Below are 22,313 nucleotides of genomic sequence, written 5' to 3' on the forward strand. Positions count from 1 at the left end.
TAAGACTCGGCGCTCCCTCACATCCTGCCCTTCGCAAAACCCGTCCGCGAACCTCAAATCTTATTGCAACATTATCGCACGATGGAAACGCAACCTATGAAAGGGTTGACATTAGCAGACAGTGGGGGGAGCAGTACAGACCTCACAAGTGCGTCTATGCTCGTGCAATTTCCTGTCATCATCTCCTCACTGGTTCATCGCTAAGATAGTGATAGTGGCCCTAGTAACTCCAAACGCAAGAGGTCTAGCTCCGATTCGGTACTCGTGGGCGTAAAACACCGCCGCACAACGAGCTGGGAGCAGTCTCCGATGCCCAGCGGGTCAAGTCCAGCGAAAAGTATTGTAAAAGCAAAATCTCCTCTTCACATAAGTATGTAATCTCCGTCTTGTATATCAATTGCATGCGCTTATGAGCCAGCTGCATAAAAGTGGAGACGGGGTACACCCGTACGTTGACCTTACGTCGCTTTTTCTCTGATATACTGAATCCTCGAATCTTCAAGATGTGAACTTGAAACGCAAAAGGTCTACATCAGAACCAGCGGTTTCCAGCCTAAAACGTCGCAAAGTAGCAAGCAGCGATCAGCCTGTAACGTGGAATAGTCGAGCTCCCGTTAGGAGTAGCAGTGAACAAGATGGTTCCAATACAGCAGGTGTGTGAATATTTTTATTTGGGGTCTGATAATATCGGCCTATTTTTTGCCTGACAAGATAGCGAGCGTCGAGTTACGGACTCAGGTCAAGCCCAAAGCATTGACGGGACAGATACTCCAGTGATACCATGTACGTCTGTGTTCGTGTATTTCCTCATCTTGCATACTGATATGTTGCGAAATCAAGCTATGAGAGATCACAATCGAAAATCGAAGCGCTTAGTAGCATCCACGCAGGTCAAGCGATGTCTTCTAACGCAAGAACTCTCCTCAGAAGCTTCAGTGTCATCATGCTATCTATTGAATCAACGCTTGTGGAATAGTGAGCTGGTGAGGTCAACAGAGCATCGATTTGAGGATTGCTCTGACTGACTTTGCATAGTTAACGCGTCTGGAATGGTGGTGGGGGATGGAATCCAATTCACTCGATCCGAGGACGGAATCGAACAAGATCTACCGTATGCGTCTCTGTCGTTTGCACTGGTCATAGATTGTCACTGACATCGTGTGCGGCCACAGTACGGCGCGACTGGTTGAAGTCGTTTGATAGTGAACGATGGTTACTTGTTCCCTCTCCCGAAATGATCGAGAAATTTAGGACCCTTTACGATAAATTCCTCTTCGGTCCAAGAGATGGTTCAGATCAAACTCTGATTGATACGGTCTGTCTCTGATGTTTGATACAGATCTTCTCATCTAATGATCCCTTTTAGATGTACGACGGGGCCGAAACTTTTGAATATCGAATGCTGCCATTGGACGACGAACTTCGATCGTTCAATCGAATTGATTATCCAGACTCACCTAGTGAAACAAGCTTTCCGGGCATCAGAACTGCTGTCGAACCGCGAAGGACTCGCCACTTTTATCCGTTCCACACCTTGCCAACTCTCGTTTCTCGTGCCAAACCTCACTTCGTCATCTGCGACACTGCTGCGAAGTTGTATCAACGAAATACTTTTGGGGTTGAAATCAGAAATAGATTGAAGTCGGTTTGGCAAGGGCACGATTTCGATCCCTCTTCCATGATCTTCTTTATAACAGAGACCTATGGCATGTGGTTCACGCGTGAGGTACCCGCCCATGTTATCTCCAATCCCCGTGTCCTCGTCCCTATCCCGCCTCTCCATCCTTACTTAGATGGCGCCAAGAGGCATTGCCCCTCTGGTACATCTTGTAGCGGGCCATGCGTTCGCAACCGATTTGCATGGATGCCTACTTGTTGTGCACACTGTCGAGGGAAGAAGAGCATCTCTTCTGGCAACCCAAACTCGCTCCACTCTAATAGCAATGAGGATTCTGACACCGGCCATCAATCTGATCGGATGGCCCAATACCGAGCATACCTTAGACGTGTCGCTCATCGTATCCGCTCCTGGCAATCGTGTTGTATGCAGCAGGTGACGAAGCGAGGGAGATCGACATCCCGCGTAGTCAATGATAAGCAGCTGGGGGGTTATTCTAAAAAAGTGGGCCGGACTCTTACAAGAACTGTATGCGTGGACACCAATTATAAAACCACCACGCCTGATTCCTGACGACCATCAAATCTCCGTGGGTTTTGTCCCATTAGAGGCATACATGGCAAAGCAACAAATGTCAAACTCCTTTCGATGACTCAACATGGTTTCTCAACTGAGGAACAGCCACTATTGACCACGCAGGTGGCTGCTTCTCCCACCCCCTGAAATGGTAGACAGAGTCTGGGCTCGCTATTTCATGATAGATCTCAAAAGTCCGATCCAACAATCTCCCATCGAGTCGGTCCGTCTGTCATCGTTTTCCGCGATAACTCTCTCCGACGGTTGTGTAGATTTACGAAGGTGCTGAGGTCTTTGAATATCGATTGTTTCCATTGGACAAGGATCTTCGTCCAATAAAACGATTCGACGAGCCAGACTCGACCAAACGGTCTTTGCCACTCAATGCTGACCCCACCGAGCAGAACTCTACCCACCATTCATATCCATTTGACAGTCTACCGATCCTCGTTTCCAGTGTCCAACCCCACTTCGTCATCCTCGACTTGGCTGAAAAGCTGTTCAATCAGCCACGGATAGTGTCGACTGTGGTGCCTTCACTTTGGCCGATTTCCGAGTACGATGCCAGCCATATGCTTTGGCACCTCGAATTCGTGTATTGTGTTTGGCTTGAAATTGAGGCGCCCCCTGGATTTGCGTCTACGTCGCGCACTCCTCTGTGGGCGTCTGCTCTCGACGCGGGTGCATGTCTGCCAACGTCGCGGCCGATGTCGCTGACTGTCTGCACTGGGCCGTGCTTCCGCAGCCGGTTTGCGTGGCAGCCGTCTGTCTGCTCTCGCTGTCTGCATACTGGCGATGACAGCATGAGCGATGACTCTGCCGCCTCAGACAGCGACGATGACTTCAGGAGCCTTAGCCCATCCGAGTAAAAAAACGTACCGCCAGAGCCTAGATCGATATATAGTGACCTGGCGCACGCGATGTCTCAAAATGGTCGGGAAGTGCGGGCGATGGACTTCCCGTGTGGTCAACGACAAGCAATTGCGAGGATATCCTGAGAGCATGTGCGGTTGAGGATACCGACACGACGACAATAACTGCATAGTAATCAGTGCTTGCTCCTCTTATCTCAGGAGGAGTCGGTTGGAAACAAGTAGTTCGCGTGCACCTTCGTCTAGGACACATTTTCGTTGGTGTATCGTCGGGTGAACTGACATGACAATTTTTCAATCAACATTGTGAGTTCTTTGTGTGCATGGTGAAAGCCACAGTCACCTGTGGCATTGTGAAATGTTGTGAGAAGAAAGGAACTCAACAAAATGTGGCTTGGGGCATCGTGATCGAAACATGTCACTTGTGATCACGTATCACATGACCGCCCCACTTGAAAGTGGCTCGCTCGCTCTCGCTCGTTCATCCCCAGTGAGAACGCCCAAGTATCAGAACAGATGTGGGCGGATGAGAGCAATATATTCGCTCGCAACCATTAGCAATTGAGCACATGCATTCCCAGTCCAGAAATTGGCGATGTGTTGGAATGTCGTCAACTGCTGGCAAATGAACAGTGAATGAACATATATCACTCCGTTCTCATACAATAGTATTTGATGCTTCATATATCTCATAGCATCTCATTAGGTATCACTCGACACAATACATTGACGGAAGCACAATTTTGATCATTTTTTCAGTCGAATGCCATCTATTGTCAACAGTTGCAGGTAACTTATGTTGAAATTTGAGTGGTTCCACATAAATGAGAGCATATGAAGGCCGATGTGATTGACAGGCTAATACATGTAGGATTAATCCAAATGCCAGCAAATGACAGCAAATGACAGCAAATGCTCTTGGGTTCTGGATCTTGCACCACCCATCCTGCTCCTCCTGCTCCTCTTGCTCCTCCTGCTCCTCCTGCTCCTCCCACCACTTCTTCCCTGCTACTACCACTCCTGCCACTCCCACCACTGCTCCTGCCACTTTCACTCCTACTCCTGCTCCTTCTGCTCCTGCTCCTTCCACTCCTGCCACTCCTGTGCCCACTCTGTCCACTGCTCTACCACATCTGCTAGTCTCGCCACCACTGCCACTGCTCCTCCACTGTGCTGGCTCCTCTGCTCCGCTGGCTCCTCTGCTCTTCCTGCTAATCCATTGCTCCACTGCCCTTCCTACCACCACTACTCCTGCTACTCCCGCTGATGCCGTCGACTCCACTCTTCCACTGTACTCACTCCTTCGCTGATTCTGCTCGTCTACTGTTCCACTGCCTGTGCTGCTACTCCTGCTCCTGCTGCTTCTGCTATCCTTGCCAATCCCACCAATCCCGTTCCTCTGCTGTTCTTGCTGCCCTATTCCTCTTGCTCGTCAAACTTTGCACCACTCCGTCATCTCAGTGTGCTGACCATCTGCATGCATGCTGCTGCTCCCCATCTGTCCACCACCCTACTCACATTTGTCCACACTTGCCTGATCCCCATCTATACCACTCTTAGCTTATCCTCGCCTTGTTCAATGCTCCCTCTTGCCTGTCTCCATCCGATCTTGGTCCACAAGGTTGGCCCCTTCTTGTTAACACCCCTCTGGCCCACATACCCCTCCAGATCTATGCTGTCTTTGTTGAGATGTTCTTTGCAAGTCTCTGAAGTTATATCATGAGCATGAGTACAGTATATGTCAATTCTTTCATACCAATTTTGTACAGTGATTCTTTAGTTCCTATTTATGAGACCATGCAGATGAATCCACAAATTACCCTTTGATCTAAGAATTGTGTGCATACCTTCATCTTGTCAGCACAGAGAGCTGCATAGGCATTGGAGCATTCATAGTAATAACTATTAGGATAGTGTTGAAGCCAGTGAGCAAGAAAAACATTCCTAGCAATGGTTTAGTTATTATGAGCTTTTAACAAAGGAAAACACACTGTGTACTAATAATGCTAGCCTTGTACTTCTCCTTTGCGAGTACCTTAGAGTGTTTTTTTGGTGGTGAGTTTGGCAAGGTGCCAGGTACAGTGTTTGCTCTGGCACTAGCAGGCTGGTGTTCAGTCACTTTGTTTGTGGCTTCGGTGGAACATATTAAATTGGGAGCAGGTTTGGCAATGGCGGTGGGTGTTCCTATGGTGACATCCAAAGAGTTGGAAGGGGATGCTGGTATATGCACATGCCTGGGTTGATGTGGTAACATGCTACATGTCGAGTGGCACAACGATTAGTACAATACCACGATATAGAACAATCACTTACAATGGATTATCAACTGGAATAATCTGTGAATTATGATGAGCATGGTGGCGACAGTAGAGGACACGGTATGTACCTTGTTGGGAGCTGGAGTGTTTGGTGCTGGTATCTCAACAGAGCTTGATGCAATAGAGAGACTTGTGACGGCTGTTAAGCCGGCTAGGCTTAGTCGCGTGCACGTGATACACTAGGAGGGGTTCCCTGGGCTAAAGCTGATTGTGATGGCCCAACGAATAAAGACAATGGTTCGTCTGCGTGCGTAATCCAAGAAGTCTTGGTTACTATTGATCTTGTCTTCGAACAAGTGGAGAAGATGATTGTTTATAATCGACTAATGTTCTTCAGGAACGAACAAGTCTTCTCCGATAGAGCAGATTACTTTGGGTGGATCCCAGCGAATGACTCGATAAGCAGCGAGTCCTTGATAAGCGATGGAGATGGGAGAATGATAAAGGCTTTGAGACAAATCCAGTGCTTTGTCAGACTAGGTATGATTCAATTGATCTGACAGAGTTCGCAATGCGTGGGCTTGGAAGGAGCCAGATGCTAGGCGCAGTGCAGAGATCAAGATTGTATACGAAGTGAACGAGCTGAGGCTTCTAAGAAGCTCAGCTCTCCTATATATAGTACATGGCTATTTAGGGCGGGACGGACATATGGTCCGTGCTTCTAAATGCTAAGTACTATCAACGATCGATGCATGTAAGCCGCAGTCATTGTTCGTACTCTGCGGCTCCTCAATGTAACCATATATAGTAAGTATATCAAATGTCTGTCCGCAGCAATATCAAATGGAACTGATCACGATCAACATCAGTCATCGCAACAGAAGAAGAATCATAGTACGTAAGCGTTCATGCATCAGCATGTAAATGGTAGCCAGTCTGAGTCCGAGTCATGCGTGTAGCTCATGACCGTGTCCTGAGTCACGTGCCTAGACACGTGTCAAGTCACAGTCCTAGTCGTTAATAGTTCGAGTCCGAGGAAACACCTGACCTTCCCTTCTGTTCACATGCCAAGCACGTGTTAGGATGCAGTCCTAACAACGGCCTTGATCATGAGCATCTGTCCAGTCATAGGCATGCTCATTTGTGGCAGCAATAGTGCAGTGTCCACTTGTGTGATCTCCTGTGCAGTCTGTGGTTGTGTAAGAGTGGTCATTTTGAGTATAAGGGATAAGGCAAGTGGTGATAACGCGATGCAACAGGTTGGCGAGACTATAGCAGGCATAGTTAGTGCCATGCGTGCATGCAATGGTGGATGTGTAATGGATGCATGCGCTATCGTTAGAGAGGCAGTTGCTGGTGTTGACTTTGCCAGTTGAGCCTTTTTCTTATTTTGCCCTTCATTTACATTGCCGGCAGCTGCATTGTTAGTATGCCACTCCTGTTTCACAGCAACTCTTGATATCATGATACCCAGATCTACGTCAGCAGGTTCCTTCTTGATGGCTTTGTGACCATGGTTTGTCCAGAATTCAGAGTAGGCTTGTGTAATCATAATGTTAATCTTCCATCTTCCCCCTTTGCAGAACAAGAGCAAGGGAAAGTGGTTAGCCATGGTGACGTGGATATATACACGCGCCTCGTGAGTAAGGCTGTTTGAGACTTCCGCCGCCTGACTATTAGCAAGCAGCAATTGAAAGAGAGAGTTGAGCATTGCTCGCATCTCCTTTGCCATTGTGTATGTCACAGGTCACCCATCTGCCTCTTTGGCAAACTGAAGCCCAATATTCTTGCTCTGTGGACCGCCTTTTCCTGCTTTACCTTTTTCTCGACTATTCCACTCCTCACGATAAAAGTATGGGAGTTTGCTGCAGTCACTATCCTTGTTTGGTGCTGATGGCATGATCATGTTGTGCCCAAGTATAACATGGCTCAGGCACTGTTGCAAGCTCTGTGTTGTGGTAATAGGCATGATTACTGATGGTGAAACAGACATTAAAGGGATAGGGTGACTAAAAGGATTGGATGTCATAGAAAGCAGCTACAGAATAGTGGTGATGATTTCATTATAGGCATTTTTAGTGAGAGAGATTTGTGAAGGCTAAAATTAAAGATAATTGGTTGACGAAAGACATACTTGTATAGCATAACTTATGCGAGGAGACCCCTATGCTAGCTCCCTGCTTGAGCAAGTTGCTGGAGGCATTGATTATATGGGCGGTTGCCAGCGCGTACAAGCATATTGTGATCAGCATCAATAAGGCTGTGTGAGACATTGTAGTAGTCATTAGAATTCTATCGAGATATATTAGGGCTTGTTATCGGCTCGCAGGTAAAATTCAAGCATGCCCACAGATGCCAAACTCTGCGATAGATAAGATTGGTAATGTGCATGGGAAGAGTCCATTTGATAATATGGAAGCTTGAGCCAATTAGATGAGAATGATAAAAAAGCTGATGAACTTGATGATGGTAAGGATGGGGAAGTTGTTGTCATATCAAATCTAGAATGTGAAGGCAGCAAATCGGAGGTAGTATCAAGGAAAATAAACTTGGGTGAAGGCATCTAAGATAGAGAATACCAGAGTTGAAAGACTCAATATGGCTGATTTGTGTGTTTGAGGGATCCAAGGAGATCGTGGCAAGAATGGGTATTTAAGTCAAGGGGTTTTCTGTATGCTGTGGATATGATGAGAGAGTAAAGGTGATTCTATTAGCTATAGAAGGACGAAAGAAGAATAGGAGGTATATTGGAAGGCAAAGCAAGAATAAGAAGATTGTGTGCTGAGTGCAACAACAAGGTTGCTGCCAGCGGTGGTTGTTATTATAGTAGTACTCTCTAATTTGGATTTCATGAATGCTACTTACATGCATTATCTCTATGACAAAAAAATTGCTAGTTCTCAAAGGTGTCTGTACATGCATTAGGCAAAATCACAGAGTCTCTACTCAGCAAAAAATATACTATTATACACCAACTGGCAGCACCTCATCGTGGTCATTGTCATCATCACTAACATTATTGTCATTCTCACTTGCTCCTCCCATATTCCCGATGTCTGCACCAAGCTTGTCCATGGCAAGATATAACTGCAGAAGATCAGTATCTGGGATTAAGAATATGTATAATACCATTGCAACACATGTCAAGATTGTTTTAACATTGATCACAACAAGGGTGTTATTCCCTTGTGCTTGGCACACCCAAACAGTACCCGATGATTCTGCAAGCAAAAACTCATTCTCAAGCCCATAAAGAGAGACCATTGTGAGGGTGTGCATGGTGTTGTTAGCTTTATGCTGGAAGAAATATAGGACTTCTCCATATCTCAATAGAGCACCATACATAATCTGTGCATACAAGAACAAGAAGGTTCAGCAAGTAATACAAAAACATGTTTGAATGCCTAACCTTTGCATTCTGATTCATGCGAGAGGCGTTGTTGGTGATCTCCTCCCATGCAGTGCGAATAAATTGTCCATTCAGCAGATAAAGGTGTCCCCAACGCTGAACACAGGGGTTTTTAGACCAATCATCCTGCACATTGGCAAGTCTTCCAAATCTCCCAAAGTATGCTTTGATAGCTTCTGCTTCACATAGTTAAACTGGCCTTGGATGATCCTGGTAAGGATGATGTAAGATGAACCTATCGTGAAGGTCATGGCTCTCAACCTTGGGAGGCACTAGACATGGCTCAAGCGTAAGATTAGGCTGCATGGCTTTGAGGGCATTGACCTGGGCTTGGCGAAGTGCATGCTGCGCCAGGTTTGCAAAGGGATTTGATAGTTGCTTAGTTTCTGCACCCAAATCTCCTATGGTTTGCTCCATGGGAAACTGCAATGAGCATCCAAGAGGACCGATTCGAAAGGTGGTGCTAGGTGTGTGTGTAATGGCATGCATGCATTGTGGCACAAAATGAAGGCAAGAGGTTTTATGCTGGACATAGAGAACTTCAAAGTCGTATACAAAATCTGACAATAATATTGATGCCTTGAGTAATTGGTCGTAAGGAATATGTAGCTGAAATATTATTTGTGCACCAGCTGCAAGTTTGCAGAAGTTTCGCCAGTACTTGTCTGGAAGAATACCATGAAGAAGACCAGGACCAAGCCCATAGAGATAATGGAGAAATTCCCAATACTTGTAACTACTTGAAATCTTCTCGGCCGGTTGCGTGGAGGACAATCAAAGGAACCAGGAAGGAACTGCCTTGCATTTGCAACATCTTGGCAATGCTGCTTCCAGACATTGCCTACTAGAGAAACCCAGTCCCATGTGTCTCTGTCGTCACCATTTTTCCTGTCGCACTCCATTGTACTATGCCAGAGCTTGAGCAAGAGGTCTGGAATATTAAGACCAATAAGATGCATGATATCTCCAGGAAAGAGTCCAGGAATTGGCGGTCGACATTCCACCGGCATACCACTGAAAATGCTTGGCCTCGATATTCCAGTCTTGAGATGCTGACGTTCATACTCCACAATAGATGCAGACTGCTAGAGTTGAATACAGTCATCTTGATATTCTTTAGGAGACTGAACAGGCAGGTTGGCAGGCTCATCGTCATTGTGATTACATCCATCCTCATTGTAGTTATCTGGCTTTAGACAGGCTGCATAGTAATGCAAACCACCTGGTTTTCTGCACCCTATCCTATTGCAGCCTTCACGATAGCCCTTCTTTCCATGATGGCCAACTTCTCCATGGAGAAGAGGTGCTCCGACAGCATCTGCAGTTACAACAAAAATCCATGGGCGAGATGGGAATGTTGTTCTTGGACAGGCATCTCATATTCAGAAGCATTCTTTCTGCAGTGCTGCGACATGGTAAAGGCCAGGATACATGAATGAATCCGTGTTCTTCAGCTTGTTGGGACCAGGAATTATGGCTCTAGGCATCACATATCTCTTTTTGTAGCGCTTGTCGAGAGCGAGATTTGGCAGGATCCATATGTAAATCCAGCAGTCTGAGGCTTTGTTCTTGTATAGCTGTGCCCCGTCCATTGAAAAAATCACAACTACATCTCTAGGCAAGATCTGGCCATGCTGATAAGCATCCCAACAGTCCAAGCCATGAAGCACATCCTCGAAAACTGCAAGCTTTCCTGAAATGCACAACTCTGCAAGGATAGTTTCCATCTTTTCTTTGAAATAATGCATAGAAGAAGCACCTTCAGGTGAGCAGTATTGTGCTTGGCATTATGGGCCAAGGGAAATTGTATGGAACTGCTGTCGAGGCTTTTTCTTGCCAGTCAAAGCCAAATGCACTTCATCATACTGAGACCTGTGGCATAGAGGACACTTGTCCAGGTCTGCATAGGGGCTGGTGTAAGCGGCGCAGGTGTTTGGACATATGTTGTGTATAATAGAAGTGATCCCACTCAACTCGGCAACTTTTTTCTTTACTAGATGATGAGAGAGAACCTTGTCTGTTAAATGACATTGCAGGCAAGCAGTGCAAGACTCGTTATAGATTTTCTTGGACCCATCCATGTTGGTGAGAAAGAGATCAATAGAGAGACAAATATCTGGATCATCGAGCTCAGTGACCTCCTCAAGAGGATGACAAAGTTGCTCAAGCACTTCCGGGTCAAGTTTGTCATCCTCGAGATGTGCCAATTTCGATGCATTGATGAACTTGAGTGCAGTGTCTACAGATGGTATGTGGGATGTTTCTGCGTTGTTACCATCAATGTCAGGCTGCCTCTCCTCTTCCGCTAAGTCCTCTGGCATTTGGACGCCTCCACTACCTTCAACATCCAAAAATCCAACCAAATCTTCAAGATCCTGGACGGCCTGCTGCAACTGGTCTCCATCATCTGGCACAGGAAGTAGGTCAGCAATCTCATCCATCTCATTATTTGCTTGTTGAGCTAGTTCCTGCAATGAAATAGAGTGAGTATATTATCTAGGAATGAGTGATATCAATTACAGGGATGCCTACCTGGTTGGGATCGACATGATTCCCATCCTTGCTGCCCTCAACTGTTCCGGCTCGATGTCTTAGATGCATCTGCCCCACATCTGCCCTAGGTCCATCTCCATGCAGCCAAGTGTGCTTCTGACATGTCCGAGTGCGAGTAAGAATCCTATGCAATGAGTTCCAAGCAGGGATCTGGCCTGCTGCCTACTGAGCCTCGTGATCTCGTTTGTGCTCATACCAGATTGTCCAAGAGCACCAAGACTTCCCCTTATCTAGACAGGTTATGCGTCCACAATAGTAGACATCTGGATTGTCGAGACCTCCGGTCTCTAGAGGACCATGGGTCGTATGGGCGGCATGTCATAGGTTGACCTGAGGAAAAGTCTAGCAGCCACGCTCTATTCTTGAAACTTGGAGGATGGCACTAATGAAATGAAAAATGGATGTGTTATGTTTGTGAAGTTGAACAAAGAGGAAAGAATGCACCAGTAAAATTGAGGGACTCAGAGTGTTAGTAGTATGTACTATGCAGTATGGCACTGATTCATGCTCACCATGACATCACCTAGCATGCTTCCGCAACTCGCCATCTGGCCCTTGTCTACACTTGCTCACCATGGCCAGCCCCAATGCACTTGTGCACCCCAGAATTGACAATATCATTGCTAAGGCCAACTTCTGCTGGGCCAACAGGTACGATGATAACAGCAATGATGACAACAATCCCCAGCCCAGGGTGTGTCCAAGCCCCTACCCTCCTCCCGCATCTTACACACCCTGCCTTTGTGATGTGCCATGCGCTCATGCAGCTGCTCTGGATTAGCTGCACCAATACGCCTTTCTCGAGATGATCTTCCTCAACTCCTCAACAAGTAGCATCTTCGTCTACTGCTACATCACAAAGTACGCCCCCAGCACTGCTCAGTGTCATTATTTCTGAACTCACACCCTGCTTCGCTTGTCGCCCATTGATTCTCATTCATCTGGAAAACTATCCCTTTGTATTAAGCTCTAATTAGTTCTATTATGCATAATTAAGAACAATGAGGATTAGACATTTTTAGCTTACCCTCCCTCTAAACCTGTTCTAATTAAACATAATTTTCATAAATTAGGAATTATTAGGATTAATCATAACTTGAAATTTCGGAAAAATAATAATAAATCAAGCATCACAGTTTTCATAGCTTTCTTATAGAGTCATGTCTATTAGAGCACTAATTCAATACCTAAACACAGAATATACCTTATAACAAACTTGCCTTCTGCCAGAGTTAAACCAACAACCTCATGTATGCAAGCACCCAGGACAGATGCTCTAAGCCACTAAGCCACAAGGTCTAAGATATGAACTTGATAATCTAAATAAGTAGACGTAATATAGGCAACCTCAACATCTCTGATTTTATTTAACATTTATCTTTCCTCTATTTTATAAATAAATAGGTCAATAAATACCTAAAAAGTCAGGTCTTTTAGGATTTAGTTTAAACACCAGCTAAGAAGATAATCAACCAATGGAAAATCAATAATACGCTTTATATAGGATAAAAATAGATTATGGCACTTATACAATTTGGACTGAGAATGTGTAAAACTATGATTGAGTGTAATATTCAATGGGACTCTACTAGTATAGACAATGCTACCTGAACTTGCAAATTTGATCAAAAACATGAATATGAATAATCAAGATCCAATAAGAGAGAGGGCTTTTCCAAATAGCCACTAGTGAGGTAGAGGGTGGGGACAAGGGTATATATATGGCATGCCTATGTATAAATAAGCACAAGATTATTAGAAATGATCTTGATATGCTTAGTGCACATATTTCCTACATAGCAGGCAAACATATTATTCTGGCACTGCATACCAACATGACTGTCTTTTCCATAGCCCAATAGCTAGAGAAAAACACCAAGTTTGAGCATCTTCAATATAACAAGGCAATGGACAATATGGATGGCACTGAGAATTGTAATATCAATAGTGGTGATGATTATATGCTGCACAAGACAGTATTAACCACTGTACTAATAGACAAGGTCTATAAGGCTGCATGTAGCACATCCCTAAGCCCAACCTGCATGTTGTGTCATGTAATGACTAGTAGCAGGCATTGGCTAACAATGATAACTTTAATGATCTTGTATGCAAGGCCAAGGTACTGAGGTCTTTATAGTCTCTTGTGGCAGCTGCCAAGCTGCTAATAAAGTGGCTGAGGGCATCAATGCACATTTCTCTCTTTCTATGTCCCTTTTAAAGGCAGCTAGAAAGTCAGCAAAAAAGCTACAAAATCATGGTGCAGGCATATGTGAAGGAGAGTAATATGCTAAAATAGCATAGAATGTGCCGCATCTTTATTTTTTCACTGATAGAGCAGTTGTACTTATTATTTCCTACTGCTAATTAAAGACTTCTTAGTATAGAATTAGTGCTAATATCATGAAATTAGAAACCAATCCAATGCTCACAATGTATTGCTCCCAATTAGGAAATTAGACACTTTTAGATACTATTAATACTTTTAGATACTTTTAGACACTATTAGATATAATCTGGAGCTAATACAAGGGGGTGTTTTTCCAGATGTCAACATGCTTGCCATTTCCAACTATGCCATCCAAAAGCTCAGAGTTGACCACAGTACGTGTCTTCCTCTCTAATCCACTCATAGCATGCTGACAAGTTTCCCTCCTAGTTGTTGTCATGGGCCACATGGACTGCGACAGTATCCATGCATGGCTCAAAGCTAATGAGGCGGGCCCTACTGCAGCTCCTTCGATGCCGCTCAAGCACTGGCTCGCACTGCTCACCATACTCGCCACCGCCCTCCCCCCACTACATCCCATTGCCGCCGGCAGTACCGCTGGATTCTATCCCTTATGCTGGAGGGTGACTTTGCACAATTGTGCACTACTGCTGCTGCTAATCAAATAGAACGTTGCAGTGCAAGTTGCAAGCGTCGCATACACACATCACTCCGCTCATCTTGTCTGGACAATATACTCACAACTACTAGACACATCCCTATCCTTCCTTTGCCCACTAGCGTCAATAGCATCCCCCATCCTCTACCTGTGCAGCTCGCCCTCATCCTCTCCATTGTCCTCCAGGAAAACAAGGACTTCAAGCACAAGCTCCATGTCTCAAAGCACCACGTAGACTGCCTTGACTACTCCCTCAATAGCATATCCGTAAACTAGCAAGAGTCCCCCCACTATTCATCCTGGACTTTTCCTTCTCAAAACTTACACTCAAGGCCACCCTCGACCTCAAGGCAAAGCTTGACCCAGAGTCCGCAGCCCACCTCGATGCCAAGACCCACCTCCACAGCCTCACGGATGCTTGGGTAAACCTCGATTGCTTCCTCTAGCATACAAAGCTTCATGCCGCAAACGTCTGCGCTAGCTTCACCTATGCTGTCCATGATGGTGCCATAAAGCTCGCCCTTGATGGCATTGCTTCTAGCCTAGCCACCCCACCCCCTGCCCCTAATCACACCACCCCACAACATTAGCACTAGTACTAGCAGAGCCACCCCTTGTCCTCGTCCTTATTCTTGGCCGCCCGTCACATGCAGCAGCAGTACCCTAGCCCGAGTACAAATCCAAGGTGTAGAAGACCCTCACTGGCAGTGTTGGGGTGCCTTTCATTTGTTGGTTTGACATGGAATGTAATTACAATGCCATGGCCATCAATCTCCTTGGTCCCTTGCTCAAGGACCTATTCAACTTCTGCAACCAGAAGTTTAGTCTTGAGATGGTGCTTCTGTTGGCCAATCAACTGGTATGGTCTTGTTCTCCAGTGATATCTGATAAACTCAGCTCTTGTTTTAGATTTTGCTATGGTTGGCACAGGGCAGAAGGAGCGGGGCATGGCAAATAGAAGTGTGGTGCTATGGGCAGGAAGAAGCATGTGGGCAAGGATGCCAATGGGGACGAGGCAAACAAGTCTGATTATCTCAAGTCAAAGCTGTGGTGTGTCTGTTTGCCTCTTTGCGGTTCATGGCTGCACTGCCGGTGTTGAGTGCGAGCACATGTGCAGGTGGTCCAGGTTCCTACTCATGAACACCGGCAAGCTGGTAACTTTATCTCATGTATTCATGCCCATATCCATTGTTGTGCCCCTAGGCACGGTGCATTCACTGTGAACTGCCTCTTCACCCTGCTGCTCCTAGGCAAGCACTTCTGCACTGTAGGCCCCTCTGTCTTGTTGCCAGCTCACACTCTGACCACACATCATTGTGCGTGATCTGCATGATATGCTGAGTATATTGCTTGCTATCATCAGCACAGTCACCATCATGCTCTTGTCCAACCCATCCAATATGTGCCCCCCTCCTGCGGCACTGCTCGAGGCCATCAAGCAGTGCATCTTCATCATGTACTCTGTTATCTATGCCGCTGGCACCGTCATCTTCACCGGCTTGTCAGAGCGTGGCGAGTGGGTGGACATTGGGCTCTGCCTGCTCTTTGGTGCGTTTGGGTTCACTTTGTGCTTAGACGAGGTCTTACTTTTGCATGCCACGCACGTGTGTCTCACAGGCGGGTTCACGGTGCTCGCAACAAAGGGCATGTCGGTGCTGCTTATGATGGAATACATAGAGATATTTGCAGAGTGGATCACATATCCTATTCTAGCGGTTCGCCCTCCCGCCCCTTGCGCATTTTTCGCTGCATCGTGCTGAGAGAATGCATCCAGATCTTGATTAGCACCGGCATTGGCCAGATCAGATACCTCAACCACATGCACCCACCCATCGTGCACCCGGCCCCACTGCCATCCCACCCGCACCCATCACTGCCATTGGCACAGTGCAGCACCACCCACAGACCCATACTCCCAAGCTACCAGACACACATCTTTGTGTGTCAACGGCAGCCCCCCAGCCCCCACCCACCTAGCTCACCCTCATCCTCTCCACCATCCTCCAAGAGAACGAGGATCTCGGGCATGAGCTCCACACCACAAAGCGCCGCACAGACCATTTTGACTACCTCAACAACATTTCCGCCAGCCAGCAAGAGTCCCCCCGTGGTCCCCCCCAGTCTCCTCCCTCCCAAAACCTGCACTCAAGGCCATCCTCAAGGCAAAGCTCAACCCAGAGTCTGCAGCCAACCTTGATGCCAACACCTGCCTCCACAGCCTCACAGATGCTTGGGCCAACCCTGGTTGTTTCTTGCAGCACATAGAGCACTGCTCCCCAGATGCCTGCGCCAGCTTTGCATATGATGGTGCCGCCAAGCTCTCAATGGCACAGCATCTAGCCCTGCCACATCTCCCCCTGCCCTCACCTATAGCACCCTTCAACGCTAGCACCATTACCAGCAGACCAACCCTTTTCATCGCTTCTGTTGCCTCCATTGCCCCCTCTGCTGAACCCACGTCAGTCCATGCAATGATGCCACAGACAACCTTGAGCCATCTACTAAGCAGCATTGCAGCACTCACGATAATGATGTCCGTCTTTCCTTCCTGCATATCTTTACTTGCTAGTGCTTACCTTTATCTCCTAACAGACCTCTCTCCTACTGCCAAACCCCTACCTCTACCCTCCCTCCTACTTACAAATCCACTACGCACACACTCACCCCAGCCTTCCACCACTCCATGCTCAGCACTACTATCCCTGCCCCCTCCTATCAGGTTTGTGCACCTCGTATTCAATCAGCGTGCCCCACTGATTGATTTTTCTTCACTTTAGAGAGCTTGTTCATATATCAGACAATCTTATGATAATTAGAGGTGTCTACCATATCCGAATTGCATGTGTCCTAAGAATTGATAAAGGGTACATCTATCGCCATCTCTTTCACCATTTGCAATGTTGTGCTCTTATAGTTCTGATTGTGAGAGGGGCCATACACATATTGCAGCAAGAATGGTGCATCGGATAGCAATAGGGCTCTGATTGAGTGTACCTAGCAAAAATATATGTAAAATTACTGCAATCTATCTCAATTGATTCAGAGGTTCTTGAGAGTAGCTCATTCTCACTCTAAGGCAGAATGCACAATAAATTTGGTTGAAAAGGATCTTTAGTGGATATTTGAAAAGGTACAGTCAGCCTTAATTATTGTAAAGTACACTATTTGATCTGATTTGATCTGACCCAAGGGCAAACAGGAATAGACGAACTTATGACAAGAAAGATTCGAAAGCGGCGAGTTCATACCGGGAAGCAAACTAAGCTGAGAAAATCATGTGCCACATACGAGGCCATTTGCTGGTATTAGTTGTCATTTTTATTCCCCAACAGCCATTCACCAGGACTCATTCTTGTCACAGCTCAAACGAGGGTGTTCTCACTAGGGTTCATTGTTTAACTAGCATCTTGTCGCGCACCTAGAACTCATAACCCATGTTCATCTACTTGAGAATATACTTATATACAAAAACGATCCTAGCAATAATACTGAACATTGTAGTGTAATGGGTATCACAGGATCCTTACCATTGAGATGGTCAAACCCGGCCAAGAGTGGTGTCAAGATGGGTTCAACAGATTCAAAAGGTATGTCTCTGTCCAAGCTGACTTTCATGTTCCTCATTTATTTTCTGTGTCCTTGGGATGTTGACAATTGCTCCAAACATCCTCAACTTGTGCCAACAATCCCGATCCCAAACCATTCGCATGTGTCAAGCAGTGTAACGACTACAACATTGATCGGGTCAAGCCAATTGAAAAGTCTTGGTTGTAGAACGGACTCTTCTTGTATCATCAGTATGTCTGCATATAATAGATCCTATATCCGTTCCGCTTAATCATAAACTCAGAAAGATGTTGATCACCATTCTGAAGGCTCAAAACATGTCAACCATATTCGATGTTCCATTGATTCGGGTGTAACACACTTGGGTCTTAAGTGCAGCAGAGATTCCAATACATCGAATGTATCAATCCCTGTAAAGAGGTGCAGAGGACCTGAATCAGGACCCAAATTTACACAATCTTCCAATGTGCAAACCCTTGTTTGCAACCTTATAGTTTTTGTTACGAACTGCTCGTTCGGTAACCTCAAGAGTAGGAGGTTCTTCCCTAGGTCACTCGTGGAGGATGTGTGGAACGGTGGTCTCGACTGTACGTGTAGCACAGGAGCCAGAGGTGTATTGCGATATAGCAATGAAGGCTGTAGTAGGAAGACTACAGTGGATGAAGTAGACAGTGTGAAGACTGCCTAAGAACGAAGAGAATAGACTGAAGAACCTCAGCCTACTCTATGGGCCTTTTATACTACTTTAGGAAATAGGGCGTGAGAATACCGTATATGTATCCATAGGTATTCTCTAAGTCGTCTCTCTCAATACGACTACTCTTTGTGCTTCTCCGTTAGTCCCCTTCCGGCCAGGAAAGACTAGGAGCTCAATGCCCGATGTGTGAGTAGTTTGTAAGGCGGCGTTCCATGCCCGCTATTGCAATAGGCCCGTGATACTCGACCAACGATAAGGTGATCCGTTGGGAGTGGATGACCAAGGTTACTATCTGTACCTTGTTGTATGCCTCACCGTGTGAGGCCGCTTGATATTTGTGATGATCGTGTCGGTATAGACCGCCGTTAAGGCCTGACAGAACGTGATCATAACAATACCCCCTTTCTACATCCTATTCGCCTGGTAGGACAGCGCTGTGCGCCTCATCGCCACTCCATATACGATTTGCTTTCTTGATCCAAGGCGATCTCCGGATGCGACTTCCGGGATATGACTTCGTTTTCTGGGAGGAAGACCAACTTACATCGTTTGATCCTCTAGGAGTTTTCCATTTCCGTTGAGCTGTTTGTTTCTCGGCCATAACGCAGGGGGTTCCAAGCCCTGGGCCACTAGGATGTTCTTCCTTCACCCGTAAGGATTGATTTTGCCGCGGGTAAATCCATCGCGGTCTTACTTTCAGCCTCCTCTGGAACAGCATCAAGAAAGGCGTATGAATGCGAGTGGTGTGTGGATGAATAGAAACTCTAGCATGTGGGTTCCAATTCATGTCATCAGGTTCTTCTTTTTCCTTCTCCGAGGGCCAAACCTCAGTGTTTCCAGGATAGTTGTTATCCTCGTGATTTTTGTTGTTCCTCTTGGCGTTCAGAGGATGGCGTCCACGGGCAAGTAGGTTGATCGCTTTACAAAGGCTTAGGCCTACTTCCCCAGACTACCATCTTAACGTCCCAAGCAGTATCGCTCCCATACGGTGAGCTCATCTCCGGTGAGGTTGCAGCCATAAATCCCAAGCAGTATTGCCCCCATACGGTGGGCTCATCTCCGGTGAGTTAGTTCGACGTCCAGAGTTTGTTTGATTCACTATGCGTATTGGGTTTGAGGCAAGGATGTGAAGAGAATTAGACTTGAAAGGTGCCGTGAGGAGCAAGGAGGAGTCTGACTCCTTCTCCGGATCGGCCCGTTCGCTTGCACGAATAGACATTAAGACCACAGCTGATATATTTGTCGGGTTGCGAGATATATCCACGACTAGCAGTTTAAACATCTTGCCGGACGTTCCGTAGTTTATCGTCGTTGCGGACGACAGTAGTTTTACATCGTTTCGGATGTCAGTAGTTTTACATCGTTTCGGATGTCATTAAGGCGCCCTGCGCTGCCTTGTAGTTTACTTCTAGGTCATTTTCGGACCTTCTTCATCATCAACATGGAATATCTGTGGGAAAAAGATGTTTCTGCACTCCGGACCATTCATCGGTTATGTGCATAGGGCCCTAGACCAGACTTTATCCCGCAGATTTCCACTGAGGCATGATGGGAACGGTTTATACTATATCAAACCGGATAACTTATACGTCTCAATATTAGGAGACCGCTCAGTTTAACGCCGTGAGGTAGGCAACCTTGCAGTTTAACGCCGTGCTTTAGGCGACTTGCAGTTTAACGCCGTGCGATAGGCGAGCTATCGTCTGACTATGTCCCTCGAGTCACGATAGGCTTTTCCTTCCGAGGATGAAGGTAGTTTACCGTCTTTTCGGACGTTATCAGTGTCGTTCTCGTCAAGGACGACGTTGATGATGATCCCTGTACTAAAAGGGACGAGTAGTTTAACGTCATCTCGGACGGTTGGTGACCACGGTCTTGGTCAACAACCACAACTCCTGTTTGGTAAGGAGCACGTAGTTTAATGTCATTGCGGACGATTGACAGCATGGCGGTCAATCCACAACTCCTATACGGTAAGGAGCAAGTAGTTTTCCGTCATTGCGGACGCATTGGTGTCCGGGGGATTGGACATCAATGACAACCCCTAGGTCCAGGGGCACTAGTTTAACATCGTCGCAGACGCGCGGTATCTTGTCAAGATCGCCATGCACGATCCCTATGCTTGAAGGGACAAGTAGTTTAGCGTCGTTTCGGATGCGTGGGGATAATCCTTGATTTCCACCACGCACGATCCCTAGAACGAAGGGACGGTAGTTTTACATCATTTTGGATGCCCGTAGTTTACCGTTGTTGTGGACGTCGACACCATTTCCATTGCAAAAATGGCCTCGAACAATCCCTATGTGGAAAGGGACAATAGTTTATCGTCATTGCGGACGAATGGGCATCTGGTCGAGATATCCATTACGATCCTCATTCTTGAGAGGACAATAGTTTAACGTCATCTCGGACGTTGTTTCGCCACAAATATTGTGGAAAAACAATGCTTAGTTTAACGTCTTCCTGGACGTTTCGTAGTTTTTCGTCGTTGCGGACGAATGGGCGGAATAGATTTCTCCAGATGAGTGGCCAGCTCCTGTCGTTCTTCCGCTACGTGGGCCAGATAGGAGTCGCATGATCTAGTCCCTTCCTACTAGATCTTCAACTCGAGGCACGTATCCTAGTTGCCTCCTGACTAGGTCTTGGAGTGGAATTTCTTGCACTTCGACTCCAGGACTAGACTGAGCGTTCCATGAAGAGATGCTTGCTCTTCCATGTCCCCAGACCCCTCGCTTGGAATTGAACCAAGACGACCCGATATTCTTTTACCGAAAAGCGAGTGAATATCGGAAGCGCTTCGACCTCTTACAGGCAGGGTTCTGCGACGCGGATCCTCCCGAAAATCCGCGCTTCACCAGAATGCAACCACGCTCCTTGGGTCAATGATAGTTTTACGTCATCTCGGACGAGGATAGTTTTCCGTCGTTTCGGACGAAGACTAGTTTAACGTCATTTGCAGACCCTAGTAGTTTATAGTCATTGCGGACCAAGCCTTTGGTAGTTTTACATTGTTCCGGATGTATTTTATGGCCTCGCATCATTATAGGAAGACTTGTGAAGTAGAGGTGGCCCGTTCTCTACATCATCTCATGCGCCAGCTGTAGGATCCCCTAATGCGGAAACGATCCTGTAAAACGGGAGATCCAAAGTGGGACGTCCCCAAACACCAGTCAGACCTTGACTGTGAGGGTTCACTTAACGAGTTATGCATCATAATTTCTTGACTCGGACTTGCAACCGGTTATGTATGGGCACTTCGCTGTACCAAGGTGAAGAGCCGGCTTGTCGACACCTACGAGTAGAGTATATGTCATGTAGAGGGTTCCCTAATGCGGAAAAAACCCTGTAAAACTGAGGATCCAAATGGGATGCTCGATGCATCTGTCAGATTAACTCCTTGACAGCGAGGATGTGAAAGGTTCCGCCGTAGGTCGTACATGGAATTATGCCCGCTGTTGTCCTTGATTCGTACCATCATTTGAACCTAGGACTAAATGGTCAGGTACTTCCCCTGCCTTCTTATCTCTTCACAGTTTTAAGACATGCAGGTCCGTTAGTTTAGACGTTATTCCGGACGTGGGGTAGTTTAACGTCTTGAGGGACGATCCTAGTTTTACGTCATTGCGGACGATCGATAGTTTAAGGTCATTTTCGGACCCTCTAGTAGGGGTAGGAGTTCCTCAACTTCCTTACCCCCTTTCTTGCTCCGCGACTGCCCTGCCCTAGTAATCATAGGGTCCTTGGTACCCATCGCCTCCTTCGTCAGGTCGATAGTACGGATCGGCATCGTCGTAATTTCCGGGGTCATCTAAAGCGTCCCATGCATCGAGCTCGGATCGAGTCCAAGAGCGATTTCTTCTAGCCTCTGAATCAGC

At 46.6% G+C, this 22,313-nt stretch overlaps 13 protein-coding genes across 13 annotated transcripts; 8 read left to right on the plus strand and 5 right to left on the minus strand.

Moving 5' to 3' along the window:
- Positions 1-81: 81 nt before the first annotated feature.
- HETIRDRAFT_468120 (uncharacterized protein) lies at positions 82-2,191 on the plus strand (the record flags this gene model as incomplete). The annotated part of the gene is made up of 9 exons (XM_009542182.1): positions 82-148; positions 206-370; positions 430-447; positions 504-653; positions 712-783; positions 841-983; positions 1,036-1,111; positions 1,173-1,315; positions 1,367-2,191. The coding sequence occupies 9 exons, from the start codon at positions 82-84 to the stop codon at positions 2,189-2,191; spliced, it is 1,659 nt and encodes a 552-aa protein (XP_009540477.1).
- A 151-nt stretch (positions 2,192-2,342) lies between these two features.
- On the plus strand, positions 2,343-3,063 carry HETIRDRAFT_98975 (uncharacterized protein; the record flags this gene model as incomplete). The annotated part of the gene is made up of 2 exons (XM_009542183.1): positions 2,343-2,417; positions 2,467-3,063. The coding sequence occupies 2 exons, from the start codon at positions 2,343-2,345 to the stop codon at positions 3,061-3,063; spliced, it is 672 nt and encodes a 223-aa protein (XP_009540478.1).
- Positions 3,064-3,968: 905 nt separating this feature from the next.
- Positions 3,969-4,376, plus strand: HETIRDRAFT_447220 (uncharacterized protein; the record flags this gene model as incomplete). Its single annotated transcript, XM_009542184.1, has 1 exon — positions 3,969-4,376. The coding sequence occupies one exon, from the start codon at positions 3,969-3,971 to the stop codon at positions 4,374-4,376; it is 408 nt and encodes a 135-aa protein (XP_009540479.1).
- A 477-nt stretch (positions 4,377-4,853) lies between these two features.
- On the minus strand, positions 4,854-5,320 carry HETIRDRAFT_306312 (uncharacterized protein; the record flags this gene model as incomplete). The annotated part of the gene is made up of 2 exons (XM_009542185.1): positions 4,854-5,010; positions 5,058-5,320. The coding sequence occupies 2 exons, from the start codon at positions 5,318-5,320 to the stop codon at positions 4,854-4,856; spliced, it is 420 nt and encodes a 139-aa protein (XP_009540480.1).
- A 1,082-nt stretch (positions 5,321-6,402) lies between these two features.
- On the minus strand, positions 6,403-7,056 carry HETIRDRAFT_423684 (uncharacterized protein; the record flags this gene model as incomplete). The annotated part of the gene is made up of 1 exon (XM_009542186.1): positions 6,403-7,056. One exon carries the CDS (start codon positions 7,054-7,056, stop codon positions 6,403-6,405), a length of 654 nt encoding a protein of 217 aa, XP_009540481.1.
- Positions 7,057-8,288: 1,232 nt separating this feature from the next.
- Positions 8,289-8,675, minus strand: HETIRDRAFT_307532 (uncharacterized protein; the record flags this gene model as incomplete). Its single annotated transcript, XM_009542187.1, has 1 exon — positions 8,289-8,675. A coding segment is annotated over one exon (387 nt), but the record flags the coding sequence as incomplete, so codon positions are not given.
- A 394-nt stretch (positions 8,676-9,069) lies between these two features.
- HETIRDRAFT_28547 (uncharacterized protein) lies at positions 9,070-9,357 on the minus strand (the record flags this gene model as incomplete). The annotated part of the gene is made up of 1 exon (XM_009541973.1): positions 9,070-9,357. A coding segment is annotated over one exon (288 nt), but the record flags the coding sequence as incomplete, so codon positions are not given.
- A 1,163-nt stretch (positions 9,358-10,520) lies between these two features.
- Positions 10,521-10,727, minus strand: HETIRDRAFT_244238 (uncharacterized protein; the record flags this gene model as incomplete). The annotated part of the gene is made up of 1 exon (XM_009542188.2): positions 10,521-10,727. A coding segment is annotated over one exon (207 nt), but the record flags the coding sequence as incomplete, so codon positions are not given.
- Positions 10,728-13,841: 3,114 nt separating this feature from the next.
- Positions 13,842-14,620, plus strand: HETIRDRAFT_447221 (uncharacterized protein; the record flags this gene model as incomplete). Its single annotated transcript, XM_009542189.1, has 5 exons — positions 13,842-13,890; positions 13,946-14,139; positions 14,195-14,238; positions 14,297-14,441; positions 14,507-14,620. 5 exons carry the CDS (start codon positions 13,842-13,844, stop codon positions 14,618-14,620), a joined length of 546 nt encoding a protein of 181 aa, XP_009540484.1.
- A 245-nt stretch (positions 14,621-14,865) lies between these two features.
- On the plus strand, positions 14,866-15,036 carry HETIRDRAFT_244237 (uncharacterized protein; the record flags this gene model as incomplete). The annotated part of the gene is made up of 1 exon (XM_009542190.1): positions 14,866-15,036. A coding segment is annotated over one exon (171 nt), but the record flags the coding sequence as incomplete, so codon positions are not given.
- Positions 15,037-15,091: 55 nt separating this feature from the next.
- On the plus strand, positions 15,092-15,934 carry HETIRDRAFT_412913 (uncharacterized protein; the record flags this gene model as incomplete). Its single annotated transcript, XM_009542191.1, has 4 exons — positions 15,092-15,328; positions 15,378-15,441; positions 15,543-15,722; positions 15,792-15,934. 4 exons carry the CDS (start codon positions 15,092-15,094, stop codon positions 15,932-15,934), a joined length of 624 nt encoding a protein of 207 aa, XP_009540486.1.
- A 768-nt stretch (positions 15,935-16,702) lies between these two features.
- HETIRDRAFT_165982 (uncharacterized protein) lies at positions 16,703-16,990 on the plus strand (the record flags this gene model as incomplete). Its single annotated transcript, XM_009542192.1, has 3 exons — positions 16,703-16,707; positions 16,767-16,893; positions 16,952-16,990. 3 exons carry the CDS (start codon positions 16,703-16,705, stop codon positions 16,988-16,990), a joined length of 171 nt encoding a protein of 56 aa, XP_009540487.1.
- A 689-nt stretch (positions 16,991-17,679) lies between these two features.
- HETIRDRAFT_306129 (uncharacterized protein) lies at positions 17,680-18,429 on the plus strand (the record flags this gene model as incomplete). The annotated part of the gene is made up of 2 exons (XM_009542193.1): positions 17,680-17,971; positions 18,029-18,429. 2 exons carry the CDS (start codon positions 17,680-17,682, stop codon positions 18,427-18,429), a joined length of 693 nt encoding a protein of 230 aa, XP_009540488.1.
- Between the last annotated feature and the right edge of the window lie 3,884 nt (positions 18,430-22,313).

The sequence above is a fragment of the Heterobasidion irregulare genome (assembly GCF_000320585.1).
Source record: "Heterobasidion irregulare TC 32-1 unplaced genomic scaffold scaffold_01, whole genome shotgun sequence".
In the NCBI taxonomy this organism is placed as follows: domain Eukaryota; kingdom Fungi; phylum Basidiomycota; class Agaricomycetes; order Russulales; family Bondarzewiaceae; genus Heterobasidion; species Heterobasidion irregulare.